A 19,090-nucleotide genomic window follows, 5' to 3' on the forward strand; every position below is an offset into this window, starting at 1 on the left:
ACAAGGGGAGTGATAGAGAGGTGCTTTGGCGTGCTGAAGATGCGTATCAGGTGCCTGGACCTCTCTGGGGGCGCCCTCCAGTATCGGTCAGATAGGGTCGGCCGCATCATTGTGGTGTGCTGCGTCCTGCACAACATAGCCCAACAGAGGGGCGATGTGCCGCAGGCAGAGGAGGGCGGAGTGGAGGAGCAGCAGGAAGAGGCGCAGTCCTCCCAGATGAGGGGGATGGGGGTAATGGTCAGGGCAGACGGGGTAGACACAGGCGGGTGGCTATCCACCGTTACCGGCTGGCCCAGCGGGCACGGGACAGACTGATAGACGCCCGCTTCACTGACTAGATGGGCGTGGGAATCGGGTAGTATGGCCACAGACCGCACACCATGGCAACAGCCGACCACCCACACCCCCCACCCATCCACCCACCCAGCACCCTCACCCCCCTCCCCAACCCCACCCACCCCACCCGCATGCACACCACCCCCCCCCCCCCCATTGCCGATCCACCTGCGGCACAACGGGCCGGGCTCACACAGTTGCGGGTGGACGCGTGTCTATCGCAGGCCATGGAGTATGATGACAACCCGCCCTACGGTGAGCTCCTGGCTCTACATCGTTGGACTATGTCTGACCCATGGCCACAGTACCACCATCCACCCGGACCATCCCTGCATGTGGCTGTGACACTGCAGCGCACGGTCCCGTCCTCTGCCCGGGGGTTGTTGATGGCGGCCCAGGGGGAAGGGGGCAGACTCACCTGGGGCTGAAGTAAGACCACCCCTCACACACACACTTGCGCTCAACGTACATGACACCCCCGCACACGTTGGACAGAGCACAAAGGCAGCTTCTGTAGGTGTAACATTGACTTTAATAACCAAAGGAGTTCATGCACGTGCCCTAGCCCCTAAAACTCATCTGTGCCCTGCAACCGTGCCAACTTACTCAGTGTCTAATTGTTTGGCCTTACGGGCCCTTTGACTACGTCTACGTGGTTCCCCAGACGGTACAGCAGAACTGGAGGTGGACTCCTGTGATTCCTGCCCTCTGACACTGGATCCCTTTGGCGGCCGTTTCCTGGGGCGTCCTGGCCTAGATGGGCCAGGCTGCGGCCCGGGCGACTGGGATGGCGAGCTGCCAGCCTGTCCTGCCCGTTGCCCACCCGATGCACCTGGGACGGAAGGGGGGGAGTCCGAGGTGTCGCGGTGTACCGGGACCTCCCCTACAGAGGGAGCCGGGACGGACCACACCACCTCCTCCTCCCTCGGGGTGCCCGATGGCCCCCAGGCCTCTACATGGGTGGGGGATGCGAACGGACTGGCCATCCGACGCCCCCCCCGACATCTGGTGCTGCCAGTCCTGGAGGCCCGTGCTGGTATCGACAGGGGTCTGCAGGTTTGCAGCCATGGAGCCCGGGTGTTGTCAAACCCTGTCTGTGACAGTGCGACGCCGGCTCGCACATGGCCACTGGCGCCGATGCCCTCAGCGATGGCCTGCAGAGACTGGGCCATGGCCTGCTGAGACTGGGCCATGGCCTGCAGAGACTGGGCCATGGCCTGCAGAGACTGGGCTATGGCGTTGAGCGCCTCTGCCATCTGGCGCTGGCACTGGCTCATGGCCTCCTGTGAGAGGGCAGCCATTTCCTGGGCCACAGACGCCGCCTGCAGGGAAACCCCAGGCCTCGCAAACCGTTCCCCATGTCTGACACCGTCGCACCCATTGCCTCCACCGCGGACGCCACCCGTGCGGTGTCGGCCTGGGTGGCACGCATGACCGGCACCACTCCCAGCTCCTGGACGCGGGTGGACTCCTCCACCTGCGACCGTAGCCGCCGCAAGCCGCCCGTCACCCTCTTCGCTTGTCTCCGGGTCGGTGGTTGCATCGGATCTATGTGTGGGTGTGGTAACTCCAGGAACCCGGGATCCATCTGGGCGGCAGATGTTCGCTTGGGCTGGGCTGCCCTCCGACTGCCCGGCCCCTCTGCTGCTCCTACCTCCACCTGCTGTACCGGGACGGCTGTGTTGTGCGCACCAGTGAGTGTACCAGACGCCTCATCACTAAAGTGCCCAACCGAGGTTGGTGTTTCTGCGATGGTGGAGGGTGTTGGTGACAGCAGTGGCGTTGTGTCGTGCTCTTCGTCCCACTCTGAGTCCATGGCACTTTGGGGTGGGGGTTCGTCTCCACCCATCCACTCTGAGTCACTGTCCGGTATTTCGTCTTCCTGGGTAGTGCTGTCCCGGGTACTGCTGTCCCGGGTAGTGGTGTCCCGGGTAGTGGTGTCCCGGGTAGTGGTGTCCCGGGTAGTGGTGTCCCGGGTAGTGGTGTCCTGGGTAGTGGTGTCCTGGCTCGGATGTGACGGGGGCCTGTGGCTGCCCCCCTCATCGCTGGGTGGTCGCTCCCGCACGTGACGGGGGTGTCGTCTCCCTGTCGCTCCAGGTCTCTCCGTCTCCCGTGGTCTCCGAGGGGCATCCTGCGGGCGTCGCATGCCGGAGGGTCCGGGTCTCTCCGTCTCCCGTGGCCTCCGAGGGGCATCCTGCGGGCGTCGCATGCCGGAGGGTCCGGGTCTCTCCGTCTCCCGTGGCCTCCGAGGGGCATCCTGTGGGCGGTCTGCATCTGTGGGGATGGGTGCCTGGACGTTTGGTCCTGCGATACACAATGAAGCATGCATGGTTAGACATCAGGCAGTGATCAGGTGATACGGGGGAGGGGGATATAGGGGAGGGGGGATATGGGGACGGGCTGTCGGTGGCTCACTTGCTACTACGCCCCTGACCTCTGCATCAGCAACCTCCCGGTCCTCAGGTCCACCAGCCAGTTCCAGGGCCCTTTCCTGGTGTTCGGTCAGTGGCCTCTCATCAGCGGGGCCTCCTCCAGTCCTCACATGCTCCCTATGGTTGTGTGCGCGCTTCTCCTGTGGGGGGGGGGGGGGGGGGGGGGGTGTGGCAGGGGTAAAAGGCAACACTGTTAGGCAGGTATATGAATGCACGCCATCGGTTGCGCGTGCATTGCAGAGGTTAAGGTTAGGGCTGGATTCACTTGGGGATATGGGGGAGGCTCACCCTGCCTGCTCTGATAAGGTCGTTCACCTTGTGGCACTGGGTGCCTGTCCGTGGTGTCAGGGCCACAGCGGTGACAGCCTCTGCCACTTCCCTCCACAGACGCCGGCTGTGGCGTGGGGCAACTCTGCGGCCGTGCCCGGGATACAGGGCGTCCCTCCTCTACTCCACCGCGTCCAGGAGCGCCTCCACATCGCGTGACTCGAACCTCGGGGCTGAGCGGCGGCCAGCCATCCAGTTGGGTGTTGTGGTCGGGTGTTCCGGTCGGGTGGGGGGGAGCAGCGCGGCCTTATGAGCCGTCACGCCGTGCGGCGCGTATGACGCTGCATGGCGTGAACCACTGCGCAAGCGCGGATCCCGTTACGTCGCTGCTAGCCCATTTCGGGCCGGAGACTATCGACCCATTTTTCCGACATGACGCAAGTCGGATTTGCGCCGATCGGCGGACTTTCCGCCGATAACGGAGAATTTCGCCCCAGAACTCAAGAGATGAGGGGCGAGTGACTGCCCTTGACATCAAGCAGCATTTGATCGAGTATGGCATCAAAGAGTCCTAACAAAATTGAAGTCAGTGGGAATCAGGGGAAAACTCTCCACTGGTTGGAGTCATACCTACAACACACACACCGCAGCAGATGGTGGAATTTGAATTCAATAAAATATCTGAAACTGAAATGATTTCTTGAAAGTTTTAAAAATAAATTTAGAGCACCCAATTCTTTTTTTCCCCCCAATTAAGCAATTTAGCATGGCCAATCCACCTGCCTGCACGTCATTTTCGGTTGTAGGGATGAGATCTACGCTGAAAGGTGAGAATGACCCGGACAGTGACCCGGGGCCGGGATTGAACCTAGATCCTCGGCGGCATGAGGCAGCAGTGCTAACCACTGCGCCACTGTGCCGCCCGACTCAAAGTCTAATGATGACCATGAAACCATTGCCGATTGTCGCAAAAAAACGATCTGCTCCATTAATGTGTGTTAGGGAAGGAAATCTGATGCTCTTACCTGGTTTGGCCTTCATGTGACTCCAGATCCACAGCAATGTGGTTTACTTAAATGCCCTCTGAAATGGCCTAGCCAGCCACTCAGTTGTATCCAACCGCTACATGGATAGATGGTTATGGGAGGTCAATCATCTCTGTTCCAAGACATTGGTGCAGGAGTTCCTTCGGTTCAACCTCTTCACCATATGGTTAGAAGTGGGAATGTTTGCTGATGATTGCGCAATGTTCAGCACATTTGCGACTGCTCAGACATTGAAGTAGTCCATACCCACCTGCAGCAAGACCTGATGGACTTCATCCTAGCACCTCAAAATAAGTAGCTACTGAGATAATTGATTAGCGGTGATTTAAATTTTCCAAAATACCCTATATTCGGGGATTTGAAACTTATTAAGGACACTTGGAGACCACACCGAGTAAAATAAAAACACATAGTTTTATTTACAACACGATATGTACACTGCAGGTAGATCCCTATCGGGTTTCTGTTCTGGTCAATGCTTACTGGCCAACCTTTTATACAAAGATAATAGAGACTCCCAGCCCCCAGCGGGGGAGCTCGTACTCTGCAAGGACTACTGTGAAGATAATCATTCCCATCCCGGGCTATTACATTCCTTCCACCCCCCCATCCCAAAGTCCAAAGACCCCTCGATGACCGATGAGAAGGAGGAGCAGATGGAAGACGTCAAATTTGTTTCAGCTCTGGAAAATCGCATGGAGCTGATGCGCCGGATGGTCGGCATATACCTTTCTGGTGAACATCGTCTACGGCAGGAAAACCGTGGTGAGCAATCGGCAGGAGGTGACTGATTGGTGTCCGAGATCTTAGAGGTCTGGGTCGGGCATGTTAGCGTCGAGAGAGATTGGAAACGTCAGAGTACGCTGATTTGGCAATGGAGTTGGAGGATCCAGGACAGGTTTCTTTTGAGGAACCTCACAAGGGAGCATCCTCCATGAGCAAATATGATCCAAATGCCATCGCATCTGTTGCCCCCAGACCCGAACTTGGTACAAGACTGATCCTGTTTGGCGGATGACAGTGAGCACCATCGATAAAGTTATAAACGAATACCGCGTTGTCAGGTGCAAAGTGTTGAAGAGGTCGACATCAAACTGGGCAACACCCTTGCAAATCTTGGTTACGCGCACCTTCGTGCTGATGGCCAGGATAATCAAACTGAGTCACGTACAAAGCCTACAATCCATTAACATCTCAATGGGGGCCACCCCACATGCGTGCAGTATGGTCCTGTATCAGAACAAATATCTGGGCAGCCTGGTGTCCAATGAGCCCAAAGTCTGTTTCTTTACCCCCTAGTTCAATGTCTGCATGGCTGTCTCTGCCAAGCCATTTGACGCCGGATGGTAAAGGGCAGCGCAGACATGGCAAATCCCAAAATTGGCGAACTCTTCTGTGGTAAAAGAGGCCCCTGTCTGTCACGAGCACTTCAGGGATTCCTGACGGCCACCCAGGAGATGATCATCACCACCTTGTGGATCTTCAGCCACTTCGAGTGGCCGTCCACCAGGACGAGAAACATCGAACCCAGGAATGGACTGGCAAAATTGGTGTGTAAGCGAGCCCAAGGGCATCCCTGCCACTCCCAAGAGTGTAGGGGTGCTGCCACGGGGAGCTTCTGGTGCTCTTGACAGATGGAGCACTGTTGAGCCAACATCTCAATTTCTGTATCCAAACCTGGCTAACAGATGTAGCTTCTCACCAGCATCATCATTTTGGACATTCCAGGTGCCTGTTGTGAAGGTCCTTCAACACGATTGTCTGGCCTTTCGCCGGAGACGTGCAGACAACAACCCTGGTGCCCCATAGATACCATTTTCCATGGTCAGATCCGAGAACCTGGAGGAGAAAGCCTTCAACTCCCCTGGTAGATGTCGATCCTGACCACCGTATAGCACCAGATGACGCACCTTGGCAAGCACGAGGTCTATTAGTGTCTAGTCAAGAATACGCGATGCAGTGAAGGGCAAGGAGTCCATAAAATTCAGGACAGCGACCATTTTGACCATTTTGTAGGGTGGGTTGCGGATTTGATTTGCAGAGGAAGACGGCTCAATGTATCAGCATGTGCAATCTGGGTCCCTAGGCGGTGCTCAAAAGAGTATTTGTGAGCAGCCAATAACGAGGCTCAGCTCTGAATCCTTGCAAACGCAATTGGCGGGATTGTCTTGTCTTCAGGGAAGAGGCCCAGCAACAGCTTGTGATCCTTAAAAGTGGCAGCACTGGTGGAAATGGTGGTAAAGGGGCAGCACGGTGGCACAGTCGGTTAGCACTGCAGCCTCACGGTGCAGAGGTCCCAGGTTTGATCCCGGCCCTGGGTCACTGTCCTTGTGGAGTTTGCACATTCCCCCCGTGTTTGCGTGGGTTTCGCCCCACAATCCAAAAGGTGTGCAGGGTAGGTGGGTTGGCCACGCTAAATTGCCCCTTAATTGGAAAAATGAATTGGGTACTCAAAATTTATTTTTAAAAAAGGAAATGGTGGTAAAGAAAGCACATGGCATGCTTGCCTTCACAGGACGGGGTGTCAAGTATAAAAGCTCGAAAATTATGTTACAGTTGAGGTTCAGTGGAGATGTACGGGGGAAGTTTTTTACACAGAGGGTGGTTGTGGCCTGGAATGCACTGCCAAGTGAAGTGGTTGAGGCAGATATGTTAATGACCTTTAAGACTTAGCTGGATAGGCACATGAACAGACAGGGTATAGAAGGATACAGGCGGTTGGTCTAGATAGGACACGTGATCGGCGCAGGCTTGGAGGGCCAAAGGGCCTGTTCCTGTGCTGTATTGTTTTTTGTTCTATAAAGAAACGGCGGCCAGAGACGTACTGATGCAAACACTTTACACCAAATACGAACCACCAGATCTTCTTTTTCTATTTGGGCATATTTTCTCAGTCACAGCCAGCATCCGTAGTAATTGACTAGTCCGAGAAAGAAGTAAATAAAAATGACTAAAAGGTTTCAACTATATCATTGACTTTATCGTGAGAAACCTCAGTAGCTGGCAAAGAATGCTTGACATTGCAAGCCTGATATCACTACTATCCTACTGGAGAAGGTTTGGAAAAATTGAGTTCTGTGGATCAATGGCATTTACACATCTACAGAGGGCTCTCCAAGCAATGAGGGATCAAGCTTGCAGCATTGTTAACTTGTGATCCAAGGCCGCCCCACACCGGACATCCTCATCACCTCCCGATTTACCAACGATGAGACCAGCTCCACTGACCAGTCCCACCTCTTTCTCCCCTACCCCTAATTCAAACCTTGGGCGAGATTCTCCGACCCCCCGCCGGGTCGGAGCGGCCCCCCCGCTCGATTCTCCGGCCCGGATGGGCCGAAGTCCCGCCGCTAAAATGCCTGTCCCGCCAGCGTAAATTAAACCACCTACCTTACCGGCGGGACAAGGCGGCGCGGGCGGGCTCCGGGGTCCTGGGGGGGGGCGCGGGGCGATCTGGCCCCGGGGGATGCCCCCATGGTGGCCTGGCCCGCGATCGGGGCCCACCGATCCGCGGGCGGGCTTGTGCCGTGGGGGCACTCTTTTCCTTCCGCCTCCGCCATGGTCTCCACCATGGCGGAGGCAGAAGAGACTCCCTCCACTGCGCATGCGCGGGAATGCCGTCAGCGGCCGCTGACGCTCCCGCGCATGCGCCGCCCGGAGATGTCATTTCCGCGCCAGCTGGCGGGGCACCAAAGGCCTTTTCCGCCAGCTGGCGGGGCAGAAATTCGTCCGGCGCCGACCTAGCCCCTCAATGTTGTGGCTCGGCCCCCAAAGATGCGGAGCATTCCGCACCTTTGGGGCAGCGCGATGCCCGTCTGATTTGCGCCGTTTTGGCCGCCTGTCGGCGGACATCGCGCCGTTTCCGGAGAATTTCGCCCCTTATCTCCCCCCAGAAAAAATTCACCTTCCCCTAAGACTCTAAACCTTTCCCTTTCTCTTAACGCTTCTACTCCTTCTGTCTCCCTTAGTACTTCCACCCCTCCCTCTCCCTTAGTTATTCCACCCCTTCCCTCTCTCTTAGTTATTCCACCCCTTCCCTCTCTTAGTCCTTCACTCCATCTTCTCCCTAGCCTTCCATTCCTTCCCACTACCACAGCTCCTCCTCCCTCTCTGAGAGGGTCAAATCAGCATCACCTCAGGATGTTGGCCTTGGGACTTGTCCATGGGACTGAGTGGAATGATGATGACTCGCTGTGAGATAAGCGCTGCTGCTCCACATTGTCTGACAAAATCTCACTCCTGTCATTTCGATAACATACCACTATCTTGCCAGATAATAATAATATAATAGCTTATTGTCACAAGTAGGCTTCAATGAAGTTGGCTCACACTGCTGCCTCCACGCCATGCCATTTCTCGGTGAAAGTGTTACCATGTGGGACGTACATATGTCATCACCCCCCCCCCCCACCATCACCACCAGCCTGCTCGGCCGCTGCACAATACCCAGTCCCAGTCCATTCCTCACACCAGTGAGATGGAGGTTAGAGGCAGATTGGACTGGTGGTGCAAATGTTTTTAAAGGTGAGTATTTGCAATATGTGTACCCATCTTCCTTATTATCTACTCTATACTACACCTGTGCCAACTCAAGTGTCATCTATCTTTCAACTCTTTCGTGACCTTGCACTTTTAGGTGTTACACCAGGCAGCGCATCAGAAGTGGAGGCAACCCGCTGCTTGTCTCGCCCTCTGGCCTGGCTGGCGTCCTATGGAGGGCCTGAACCTGGATGGGCCTGGCCGACTTTCAGATGCCACAAGTGATGTTGTGTCAGCCTGTTCTGCCCACCACTCATGAGATGCGCCAGAGCCAGTAGGGAGGATTCAGAGGGGTATAGGTGTTCCTGCATGGGCCCCATCACCTCCTCCTCCCTCGGGGTGCTCACTGGTCCCTGAACTACTCCTTGGGATGGAGGGAAGGGAAGAGTGAGCTCCGGAGGCGCTGCCAGTGCTGGAGGTCCGCCCTCGTCTGAACCTTATTTGCGATGCCCTCAGCCATGATGCACTGAGACTGGATCATGTCCCTCAATGAGTGAGTCATGTCCCTCTGGGACTGTATCCTCTGATTGGCTAAGATCAGTCAGCATCCGGCCAGTGCTCTTGATGGCCTCAGCCTGACCCTTAGTGAATGGGCCAAGATCTGGAGTGCCGCAGCAATGTCCTTGTGTGCCCGGGACATGTCCACCTGTGACTGGGCTCTCCTGTCCTGCATCTCAGCCATGGACAGCACAGTGTGCCCCAAGCCTTGGACTTCCTGGCTCTGACGTCATGCCCCAGGCCTTCCACTGCGGACACCACTCTTTCTGTGTTGGACTGGGTGCCATGCATTGTCGGCACCATCTCCTGCGCCTGAAGCAGCTTGGGGAGACAGTGGCGTAGTGGTATTGTCGCTAGACTAGTAAACCAGAGGCCTAGAATAATGTTCTGGGGACCCAGGTTCAAATCCTGCTATCCATCTGGTTCGCTAATGTCCTTTAGGGACGGAAATCTGCCGTCCTTACCTGGTCTGGCCTACATGTGATGCCAGACCCCCAGCAATGTGTTTGACTCTTAACTGCCCCCTCAAGGGCAATTAGGGATGGACAATAAGTGCTGGCACAGCCTACGATGCCCACGTCCCATGAATGAATAACAAAAAAGACTCTTCCAGCTGTACTTGCAAGTGCTGGAAGTTTGCTGACACACCCTCCTGTAGATTCTGGATCTGCTTCTGCATCTGCAACAATGACGGAATCATCTTTTCTAGAAGCGCAACATCTGGGTGACAGCTGTTCCCTGGGATCAGGCAGCCCTCTGACCGTCCGCTCCCTCGCCAGTCCCTGCTTCCACTTGATGTGCTGCAGCATGTGTGTGGTGCTCACCAGAGGGTGACCCAGGAGCCTGATCGCTAACATTACCCACTGAGGTGATAGTCTCTGCGATGGTGGATGGTGCAGGTGAAAGCAGTGGTGAGACGTCGGTGTCTTCCCCACAGTCGTGCTCCAGAGTGTTCTGAGGGTCTGGATTGGTGGCAGCAACCCCAGATTGCCCGGCCTCTTGTTTTGGTGATCCTGCAAGTCAAAAGACATGGGGTGAGATCTTGGGAAGGACTGGTCTGTGGGAGAGGGGTGTCTCACCTGCTATAGGGATACCTGTGTTGCGTTGGACTCTCACTTGTTTGGCTCATGCCAAACTCCATTGTAGCCATTTCTCTCTCCTCATCCTCCCCTGCGAGTTGCAGGGCCCTTTCCTCAGAGGGGGTGTGGACCCAAATATCTGGCATGCCTCCTCCCGTCCTTTGGCATTCCTGGTGACTATGTGCCGCTTTATCCTTGAGGACACAGAAAGGACATAGTGAGATGCTGGGACCGGGGTTTATGGGGGGTTTGTAGCAAATGGTATGTGTGTGCAAGGGAGGACAACACATGTCTTGGGGTTTTGTGGAGGGTGGGTTGTGAGGGAGATGCAGGCAGGTGGGGTGATGTTGGCCTCTAGGCGATTGGGGACAGATAAGAGGAGTGACAGACAGGAGTGATGCCAAGAGCACAGAGATGGTCACTCATCTGAGTTGTTCTAAGAAGGTTGTTCATCTTACAGCATTGTGTGCCAGTCTTCTTTATAAGGCTGACAGCACTCACAGCCTTTGCCACCTGATCCCAGACCTTGTTGAGAATGGTGGGCTTGAGTTTCCGCCCCACCTTGGGGAAGAGGATATCCCTCCTCTCTTCAATAGCGTCCAGCATTTGTTCAATCTCATACTCCAGGAACCTTCGAGCAAGTCTTTGGTGAATGCAGCATTTAAAAGCTGCTCCAGACTGTCAGGCTCTTAACGTGATTCCTGACCCCAGCGAATATAAGACTCCGGCAGGGCTGGTAATCGGTCAGACTGCATGTGGGCTGCATGCTGGCTCATTTGCATGACATGAATTTCTCCTGGCCAGCGCCCCTTGCGGGAGGGTGCAGTTCCTGCGATTCTACACGGGCAACAGCACTGAGAACGAAGAATTCAGCCCATCTTTTGTCTGACGACTTCACCATTTAACAGAGCTTTAGTTCATAATTTCTGTTGCCATTTTGTTTTGTGTTTTTTACTGGTTCCATTTGTTCTCATTTCTTTCTTCATCCATTTATTTTGCATTCAGACTATACTGCCATTCACATCTCATCTAGACAAACCTTTTGTTTCTTCGTTTGTTCTTTTACCGCTCCCATTGACTTTTGACAGTGAAACCTTTTGTCATTTGATCTGTCCTCCACTCTATGACTGACTTTCCCTTTTGTTCTCCCTTTACTTGCTCAAAACTACTACATTTCTAACTTTTCTCAGTTCAGGTAAAAGGTCACAGATCTGAAATGTTGGGTGGAATTTTCTGGGGTTTTTTTCAAAGTGCTGGCTCAGGTGAGAAAAACGGTATGCAGTCTGCTGGCTTTTCCTGACATATCTTTCAAAACTGAGGAAAAAAAGTGCTGGAGGTAGGTTGAGCCGGCCCACTGACAATCGCAGCCTTACATAAGTTGGCGTGCCATTTTTAAAGGGCGCTCGATCTAACAGAACGAAAAGTACAACCAAAAATCTCCCACTTGTACTCAAACCTACACTCCACCACCCCTCCTCCCCCGCACTCTACCACGCACACAGGATCCTCCCCAAAGGACACCCACCCCACCATGGACCTCTCCAGAGGAAGCGCTCCCCAGCGTGGCTCCCTGGCAGTGACAGGACGGCACTGCCAGGATACTTCCGAGGTATGTTCCTCTCACCCTTGGGGGCTGTACATACCTGTGTGCCCTCGTCAGGTTCTCTTCACCTGGTTCATGTTGCTCCAGACCAGTTGTAAACCTCGCCGACGTGACCTGAATGTGGGGGGACGATACAGTGTGGAAGCCCACTAATGATATGAAAATGTATATAAATGAGGTTTCCGTCATCGCATGGCGGGAGCCCCATTACATCACTGAGGGGGGCGGGTACGATTGCGTTGTTAAATCTTGCCGGTGGAAATCACGTTTTTGGCCTCTCGCAAAATTTTGCGCTATCATCACCATTTATGCCTGTGACAAATGGGAGTGCAAAATCCCAGCCATTAACTCTGTTTCCGTCTCCACAGATGCTGCCAGACCTGCTGAGTGTTCCAGTATTTCTGCTTTTTTTATTTCAGACTTCCAGCATCTGCAAGATTTTGTTTTGAAGAGTTCAATTTTTTTCAATCTATTGTAGTTTTTACTTTTACTTCTGCTTAACATACCTTACTCATTTTAGCCTGACTGAAATGGTCTTCCAAAATATTATTTTTCCATTAGCTGAAGAGATTTTCTAATATACTTTTTAATATAGTAAAGGGAACAACTTTTCTCATCCCTGGTTTTCCTGGATTTCTTTATGTTCTTATAACTGGACAGTGAATTATTTTATTGCATCATCGAATAGTACAGTACAGAAGGAGGTCATTTCGCCCATTGTGGCTGTACCAACCTTTTTGAAGAGCAGTCAGTTTAACTCGGTGGCTCTTTCCCCATATTCCTGCAACAATTTTCTCCTCCAACTAGTTATCCAATTTCCTTTTGAAAGCTAGTAGTGAATCTGTTTCCACCACCCTCTCAGGCAACACGGGCCAAACCTTAACCACATATTTACCTGTGTACAAATACTTAGCAATTGAGTAATTCTTCTGTTTTATCACAATTTTCTCGCCTGTGACATTCATTTTAATTTTTCATTTTTCCTTAGGACACTGGTGGATTTCATTATAAAACAATATTTTCCTTTCATAAATGCAACTAACTCAAACAGATATCTGGTATGTTTTAAGATCAATATTTTCTCTATATAATTTATGACCATTTAACCAAAATGCATGTATATCTGCTTTCTTGTCAGAAAATGAGCAACAATTTTTACTGAGCTGGTATTTTGTTATTGCAGGATTTTTTCTCTCAAGTTGTGACAGATACTTCATATCTCATTGCACATTGGATGTCAGTGGGATTTGCGCATGGTATGACATAGAAACTTGTTCAAGGCAATTAAATTAAAAACACCAATTAACGCTTGAAAGATCCAAATGTCCAAATTGCACAGGTTTAGATGTAATAAAACACTTGAGATTATTGATATCTGCTGTGAAATATGCTAAAAGTTTCATGTGGACGAAAATGCTTATAATAATATTCTTTCCTCTTCTGACTCCCTAAGTACGTTATTAAATTCCCAGAAGCTAGACTTGCCATTTATGCTGCTGTTCCTTTTCACTCTCAGTGTCAGTACTATTAAGACAAGATATTCAATTTATTTTTCAAGGTGGTAGCTGAGCTGACAGCTCCTTGTTGAGCTCATTTGCCCTGGAGCTCCAGTGGGGACCATTTTAAGCTGTTCTTTCTGCTGTTTGTGACACACCTTCCTCCTAATCATTAGCTTAATCTAAAATTTAGAACAACCTATTCCAGGCCAAAATCTTTTGCTTGCTCTGACCTTCACCAGGATATTGTCTTGATCATTGACACTCTATTCCCACTTCATGTTCTGACTACTTTACTGCAAGAAACCTCCTCTACTAGACCCTCAAGAGTATCTAGCACTAAAAGGTACAAAAATTCTCCTCCTTCCCAACGCCCAATAGGTTTAAAAATCTGCTAACCTTCGTTGCCAGCTCTTTGTTCTCCTTGCCTGCCAAATATGCTTGATAACTAGAGCATAGCTCTTTGTGCTGTTGCCTTAATATTACAGTCCCTGTTTTCTTTCTGCTACATTCTCTCTACTTCTCTGGCCAAAGGTTCTCAGCTGATTCTCTACTCATCTTTTTTTTACAGGGTGTGGACTTCGCTGGTTGGGCCAGAATTTGTTGCCCATCTGTAATTGCTCTTGATAAGGTGGTAGTGTGTTGCCTTCTTGAATTGCTGCAGTCCATGTGGTGTAGGTAATCCCATAGCGCAGTTAGGGAGGTCTTCCAGGATTTTGACCCAGCGACAGTGAAGGAACGGCGATACATTTCCAAGTCAGGATGGTGAGTGACTTGGAGGGGAACCTCCAGCTGGTGGTGTTCCCAAATATCTGCTGTCCTTGTTCTTCTAGATAGTAGTGTTTGTGGGTTTGGAAGGTGCTGCCTAAGGAGCCTTGGTGAGTTCCTGCAATGCATCTTGTAGATAGTGCACACTGCTGCTATTGTTGTTGGAGGGAGTGCATGTTTGTGGACGGGGTGCCAATTAAGTGGGCTACTTTGTCCTGGATGGTGTCGCTCTTCTTGAGTCTTGTTGGAACTGCACTCAACCAGGCAAGTGGGAAGTATTCCATCACACTCAGAATCATAGATCACAGAATAATACAGTGCAGAAGAGGTCCTTTCGCCCATCGAGTCTGCACCAATGCATTAAAAACACCTGACCTGCCTACCTGATCCCATTTACCAGCGCTTGGTCCATAGCTATGAATGTTATGACGTGCCAAGTGCTTAATGGCAAGTACTTTTTAAGGGATGTGAGGCAACCCACCTCTACCTCCCTCCCAGCTAGTAGATTCCAGACTGCCACCGTCCTCTGGGTAAAACGTTTTTCCTCAAATCACCCCTAAACCTCCTGCCCCTCACCTTGAACTTGTGTCCCCACGTAACTGACCCTTCAACAAAGGGCAACAGCTGCTCTCTATCCACCCTGTCCATGTCCCTCATAATCTTGTACACCTCGATCAGGTTGCCCCTCAATTTTCTCTGCTCTAGCATAAACAACCCAAGCCTATCCAAACTCTCTCCATAACTTAAATGTTCCATTCCAGGCAACATCCTGGTGAATGGCCTCTGCACCACCTCCAGTGCAATCACATCCTTCCTATAACGTGGCGACCAGAATTGGGTACTCCAGCTGTGGCCTCACAAAAGTTTTATAAGACTCCAACATGACCTCCCTGCTTTTGTAATCTATACCGTGATTGATAAAGGCAAATGTCCCACATGCCTTATTCACCATCCTATAACCTGCCCTTCTGTCTTCAGAGATCTGTGGACAAACATGCCAAGGTCCCTTTGTTCCTCGGAACTTCCCAATGTCAGACCATACATTGAATACTTCCTTGTCACATTATTCTTTCCAAAGTGTATCACCTCACCGTTTTCAGGGTTAAATTCCATCTGCCACTTTTCTGCCCATTTGACCGTCCCATCTATATCTTCCTGTAACCCAAGACACTCACCTCACTATTAACCACCCGACCAATCTTTGTGTCTGAACACTGGCTTCCAGGCACTATAACAGCCATCTGTCATCACCTTCTGTCTCCTACAGCAAAACCAATTCTGAATCCACCTTTTCAAGTTACCCTGTATCCCATGTGCATTTGCCTTCTTTATAATTCTCCCATGTGGGACCTTGTCAAAGGCTTTGCTGAAATCCATGAAAACTCCTGACTTATGCCTCGTAGGTGGTGCCTTTGGGGATTCACAAGGTGAGTTACATGACACATGATTCCTCGTCTCTCACCTGCTCTTAGAACAGAGAACATAGAACGATACAGCGCAGTACAGGCCCTTCGGCCCACGATGTTGCACCGAAACAAAAGCCATCTAACCTACACTATGCCATTATCATCCATATGTTTATCCAATAAACTTTTAAATGCCCTCAATGTTGGCGAGTTCACTACTGTAGCAGGTAGGGCATTCCACGGCCTCACTACTCTTTGCGTAAAGAACCTACCTCTGACCTCTGTCCTATATCTATTACCCCTCAGTTTAAAGCTATGTCCCCTCGTGCCAGCCATTTCCATCTGCGGGAGAAGGCTCTCACTGTCCACCCTATCTAACCCCCTGATCATTTTGTATGCCTCTATTAAGTCTCCTCTTAACCTTCTTCTCTCCAACGAAAACAACCTCAAGTCCATCAGCCTTTCCTCATAAGATTTTCCCTCCATACCAGGCAACATTCTGGTAAATCTCCTCTGCACCCGCTCCAAAGCCTCCACGTCCTTCCTATAATGCGGTGACCAGAACTGTACGCAATACTCCAAATGCGGCCGTACCATAGTTCTGTACAGCTGCAACATGACCTCCCGACTCCGGAACTCAATCCCTCTACCAATAAAGGCCAACACTCCATAGGCCTTCTTCACAACCCTATCAACCTGGGTGGCAACTTTCAGGGATCTATGTACATGGACACCTAGATCCCTCTGCTCATCCACACTTCCAAGAACTTTACCATTAGCCAAATATTCCGCATTCCTGTTATTTCTTCCAAAGTGTATCACCTCACACTTCTCTACATTAAACTCCATTTGCCACCTCTCAGCCCAGCTCTGCAGCTTATCTATATCCCTCTGTAACCTGCTACATCCTTCCACACTATCGACAACACCACCGACTTTAGTATCGTCTGCAAATTGTAGCCACAGTAGCTATATGGAGAGTCCAGTTCAGTTTCTGGTTAATAGTAACCCCGAAAGTTGTTGATAATGGGAGATTCAGTGATGGTAATGCCATTGAATATCATGAGGGTGATCGTTTGATTCTCTTATTGGAAGTGATCATTGCTTGGCACTTCTGTGATGCAAATGTTACTTTCCACCCATCAACCCATGCCTCGGTACTTTCCAGGTCTTGCTGCATTTGCACATGGACTGCTTCAGTGTCAGGAGTCGCGAATGGTGCTGAACATTGTGCAATCATCAGCGGACATTCCCACACTGACCTTATGTTGGAAGGAAGGTTACTGATAAAGCAGCTATTAATATCCCGGACCAGACCCAAAAAGTGGTTAGGATACTGGACAGAAACCCCAATATTTTATTGTAATGTTGTAAGACTGTGAGAAAAGGATACCTCGCTCCAGGAGTGATTTCACAAAGAAATAGGAACATGGTATACCAACTTCATTATTAACACAGTATTAAAATATCTTTAACATCACACCAGAAAATAGCTTATAATTACCCCTTAAACAATGCTAATCAATACAGTGAATACAGTAACCGTTAACTGCTATCTTTATTCCCACTCAGGAAACCAGAAGAAACATCTCAGCTCTTAATACAGTTAGCACTCATGCTTTACAGAAATGTTCTTTGAGAAAGAGAGATCTTTTGACACTGCTTTAAAGAAAAGACCTGGGGCGGGATTCTCCGACCCCACGCCGGGTCGGAGAATCGCCGGGTGCTGGCGTGAATCCCGCCCCCGCCGTGTTCCGAAGTCTCCGCCACCAGAAATTCGGCGGGGGAGGGAATCGCGCCGGTCGGCGGGCCCACCCCCGCCGATTCTCCGGCCCGCAATGGGCCGAAGTCCCACTGCTGGAATGCCTGTCCCGCCAGCGTGGATTAAACCACCTTTTGAATGGCGGGACAAGGCGGCGCGGGCAGGCTCCAGGGTCCTGGGGGGGGCGCGGGGCGATCTGGCCCCGGGGGGCGCCCCCACGGTGGCCTGGCCCGCGATCCGGGCCCACCGATCCGCGGGCGGGCCTGTGACGTGGGGGCACTCTTTTTCTTCCGCTTTCGCCATGGTCTTCACTATGGCAGAGATGGAAGAGACCCCTTACCCTGCGCATGCGCAGGATGACGTCACCAGCCGCTGATGCTCCCACGCATGCGACGCCCGGCGAAGACCTTTCGGCCCCGGCTGGCGTCCAGGTAGGGGAGAATCTCGCCCCTGAATCCTGTCAGAACCGTACAGAAACTTTGGCTGTATTTCTTCAGAAGCTGTTTCAGCTTGTTTCAGCTCCCTTCTGTTCACACCCTTCTGAACTGCTTGGAAAGAAACTGCTAATTTAGCTACAGATATATCTTTTAACTGAACTGAGATGCTTGACTTCTGCTTACATCTCCAACTAACGCACACCTATTGCTTTTCTGCAAAATGCCTGAAACTTTGGCTCCTCCCAGTAATTACATCATATTCCCCAGCTGAAATCTAATTAACTCCCCAAGGAATCCCCTTAATCCAAACAACATTCCATTACCCAAAGCTTTTTAACAATGTTTTAATTGCACCTCTGGCTCCAAAACTTAGTTGTCTTTCAAACTAGGATTTATTTTAAAAACATGACTGTAGCAGTCACATGCTAACTTAGGCTCTTTACCCTTACTGCACCAAATACCTATCATACAATATATCTGAAATTCCAACATTCATCAAACAGCTGAAGATCGTTGGGCCTAGGACGCTATCTTGAGGAACTCCTGCAGTGATGTCCCGGGTCTGAGATGACAGACCTCCAACAACCACAACCATCAACCATTGTGCTTGGTACGACTCCATCCAGTGGAGAGTTTTCTCCCTGATTCCCATTGACTGCAGTTTTACGAAGGCTCCTTGATGCCATACTCGATCAAATTCTGCCTTGATGTCAAAGGCGGTCACCTTCACCTCACCTCTGGAGTTCAGCTCTTTTGTTCATGTTTGAACCAAGGCTTTAATGAGGTCAGGAGCTGAGTGCCCTGGCAGAACCCAGACTGAGTGTCAGTGAGCAGGTTATTGCTAAGTAAATGCTGCTTGATAGCACTGTTGATGACCCCTTCCAACACTTTACTGATGATTGAGAGTAAACTGATAGGGTAGTAATTGGTTGTGTTGGATTTTTCCTGCTTTTTGTGTACAAAGAACAAAGAAAAGTACAGCACAGGAACAAGCTGCGCCGACTATGCTGCCCGTCTAAACTAAAATCTTGTACAGGACATACAAGGGCCATTTTCCACATAGCTGGATAGATTCCAATGTTGTAGCTGTACTGGAACAGCTTGGCTAAGGGCACGGTAAGTTCTGGAGCACAAGTCTTCAGTACTATTTCCAGAACATTGTCAGGGCCTATAGCCTTTGCTGTATCCAATGTCTTCAGCTGTTTCTTGATATCATGTGGGGTGAATTGAATTGGCTGAAGACTGGCGTCTGTGGTGCTCGGGACCTCCGGAGGAGACTGAGATGGATCATCCACTCATCACTTCTGGATGAAGATTATTGCAAAAGCTTCAGCCTTACCTTTTGCGATGATGTGCTGGGGTCCTCCATCATTGAAGATAGGGATGTTAGTGGAGCCTTCTCCTCCAGTGAGTTTTTTAAA

General features: G+C 51.2%; 1 protein-coding gene across 3 annotated transcripts in view; it reads left to right on the forward strand.

The window, feature by feature from the left end:
* Positions 1-19,090, forward strand: part of LOC140424881 (protein adenylyltransferase SelO-like) — a 132,387-nt gene that overhangs the window by 57,848 nt on the left and 55,449 nt on the right. For all 3 annotated transcript variants that reach the window (XR_011947716.1, XM_072508429.1, XM_072508430.1), the window contains exons 9-10: positions 12,789-12,858; positions 12,984-13,056. Coding sequence is in view for 2 of the 3 variants with exons in the window: in XM_072508429.1 (XP_072364530.1) it covers positions 12,789-12,858; positions 12,984-13,056 (143 nt within the window). In the remaining variant the exon portion in view is untranslated. The remainder of the gene's footprint in view (positions 1-12,788; positions 12,859-12,983; positions 13,057-19,090) is intronic.

The sequence above is a fragment of the Scyliorhinus torazame genome, chromosome 6, assembly GCF_047496885.1.
Source record: "Scyliorhinus torazame isolate Kashiwa2021f chromosome 6, sScyTor2.1, whole genome shotgun sequence".
In the NCBI taxonomy this organism is placed as follows: domain Eukaryota; kingdom Metazoa; phylum Chordata; class Chondrichthyes; order Carcharhiniformes; family Scyliorhinidae; genus Scyliorhinus; species Scyliorhinus torazame.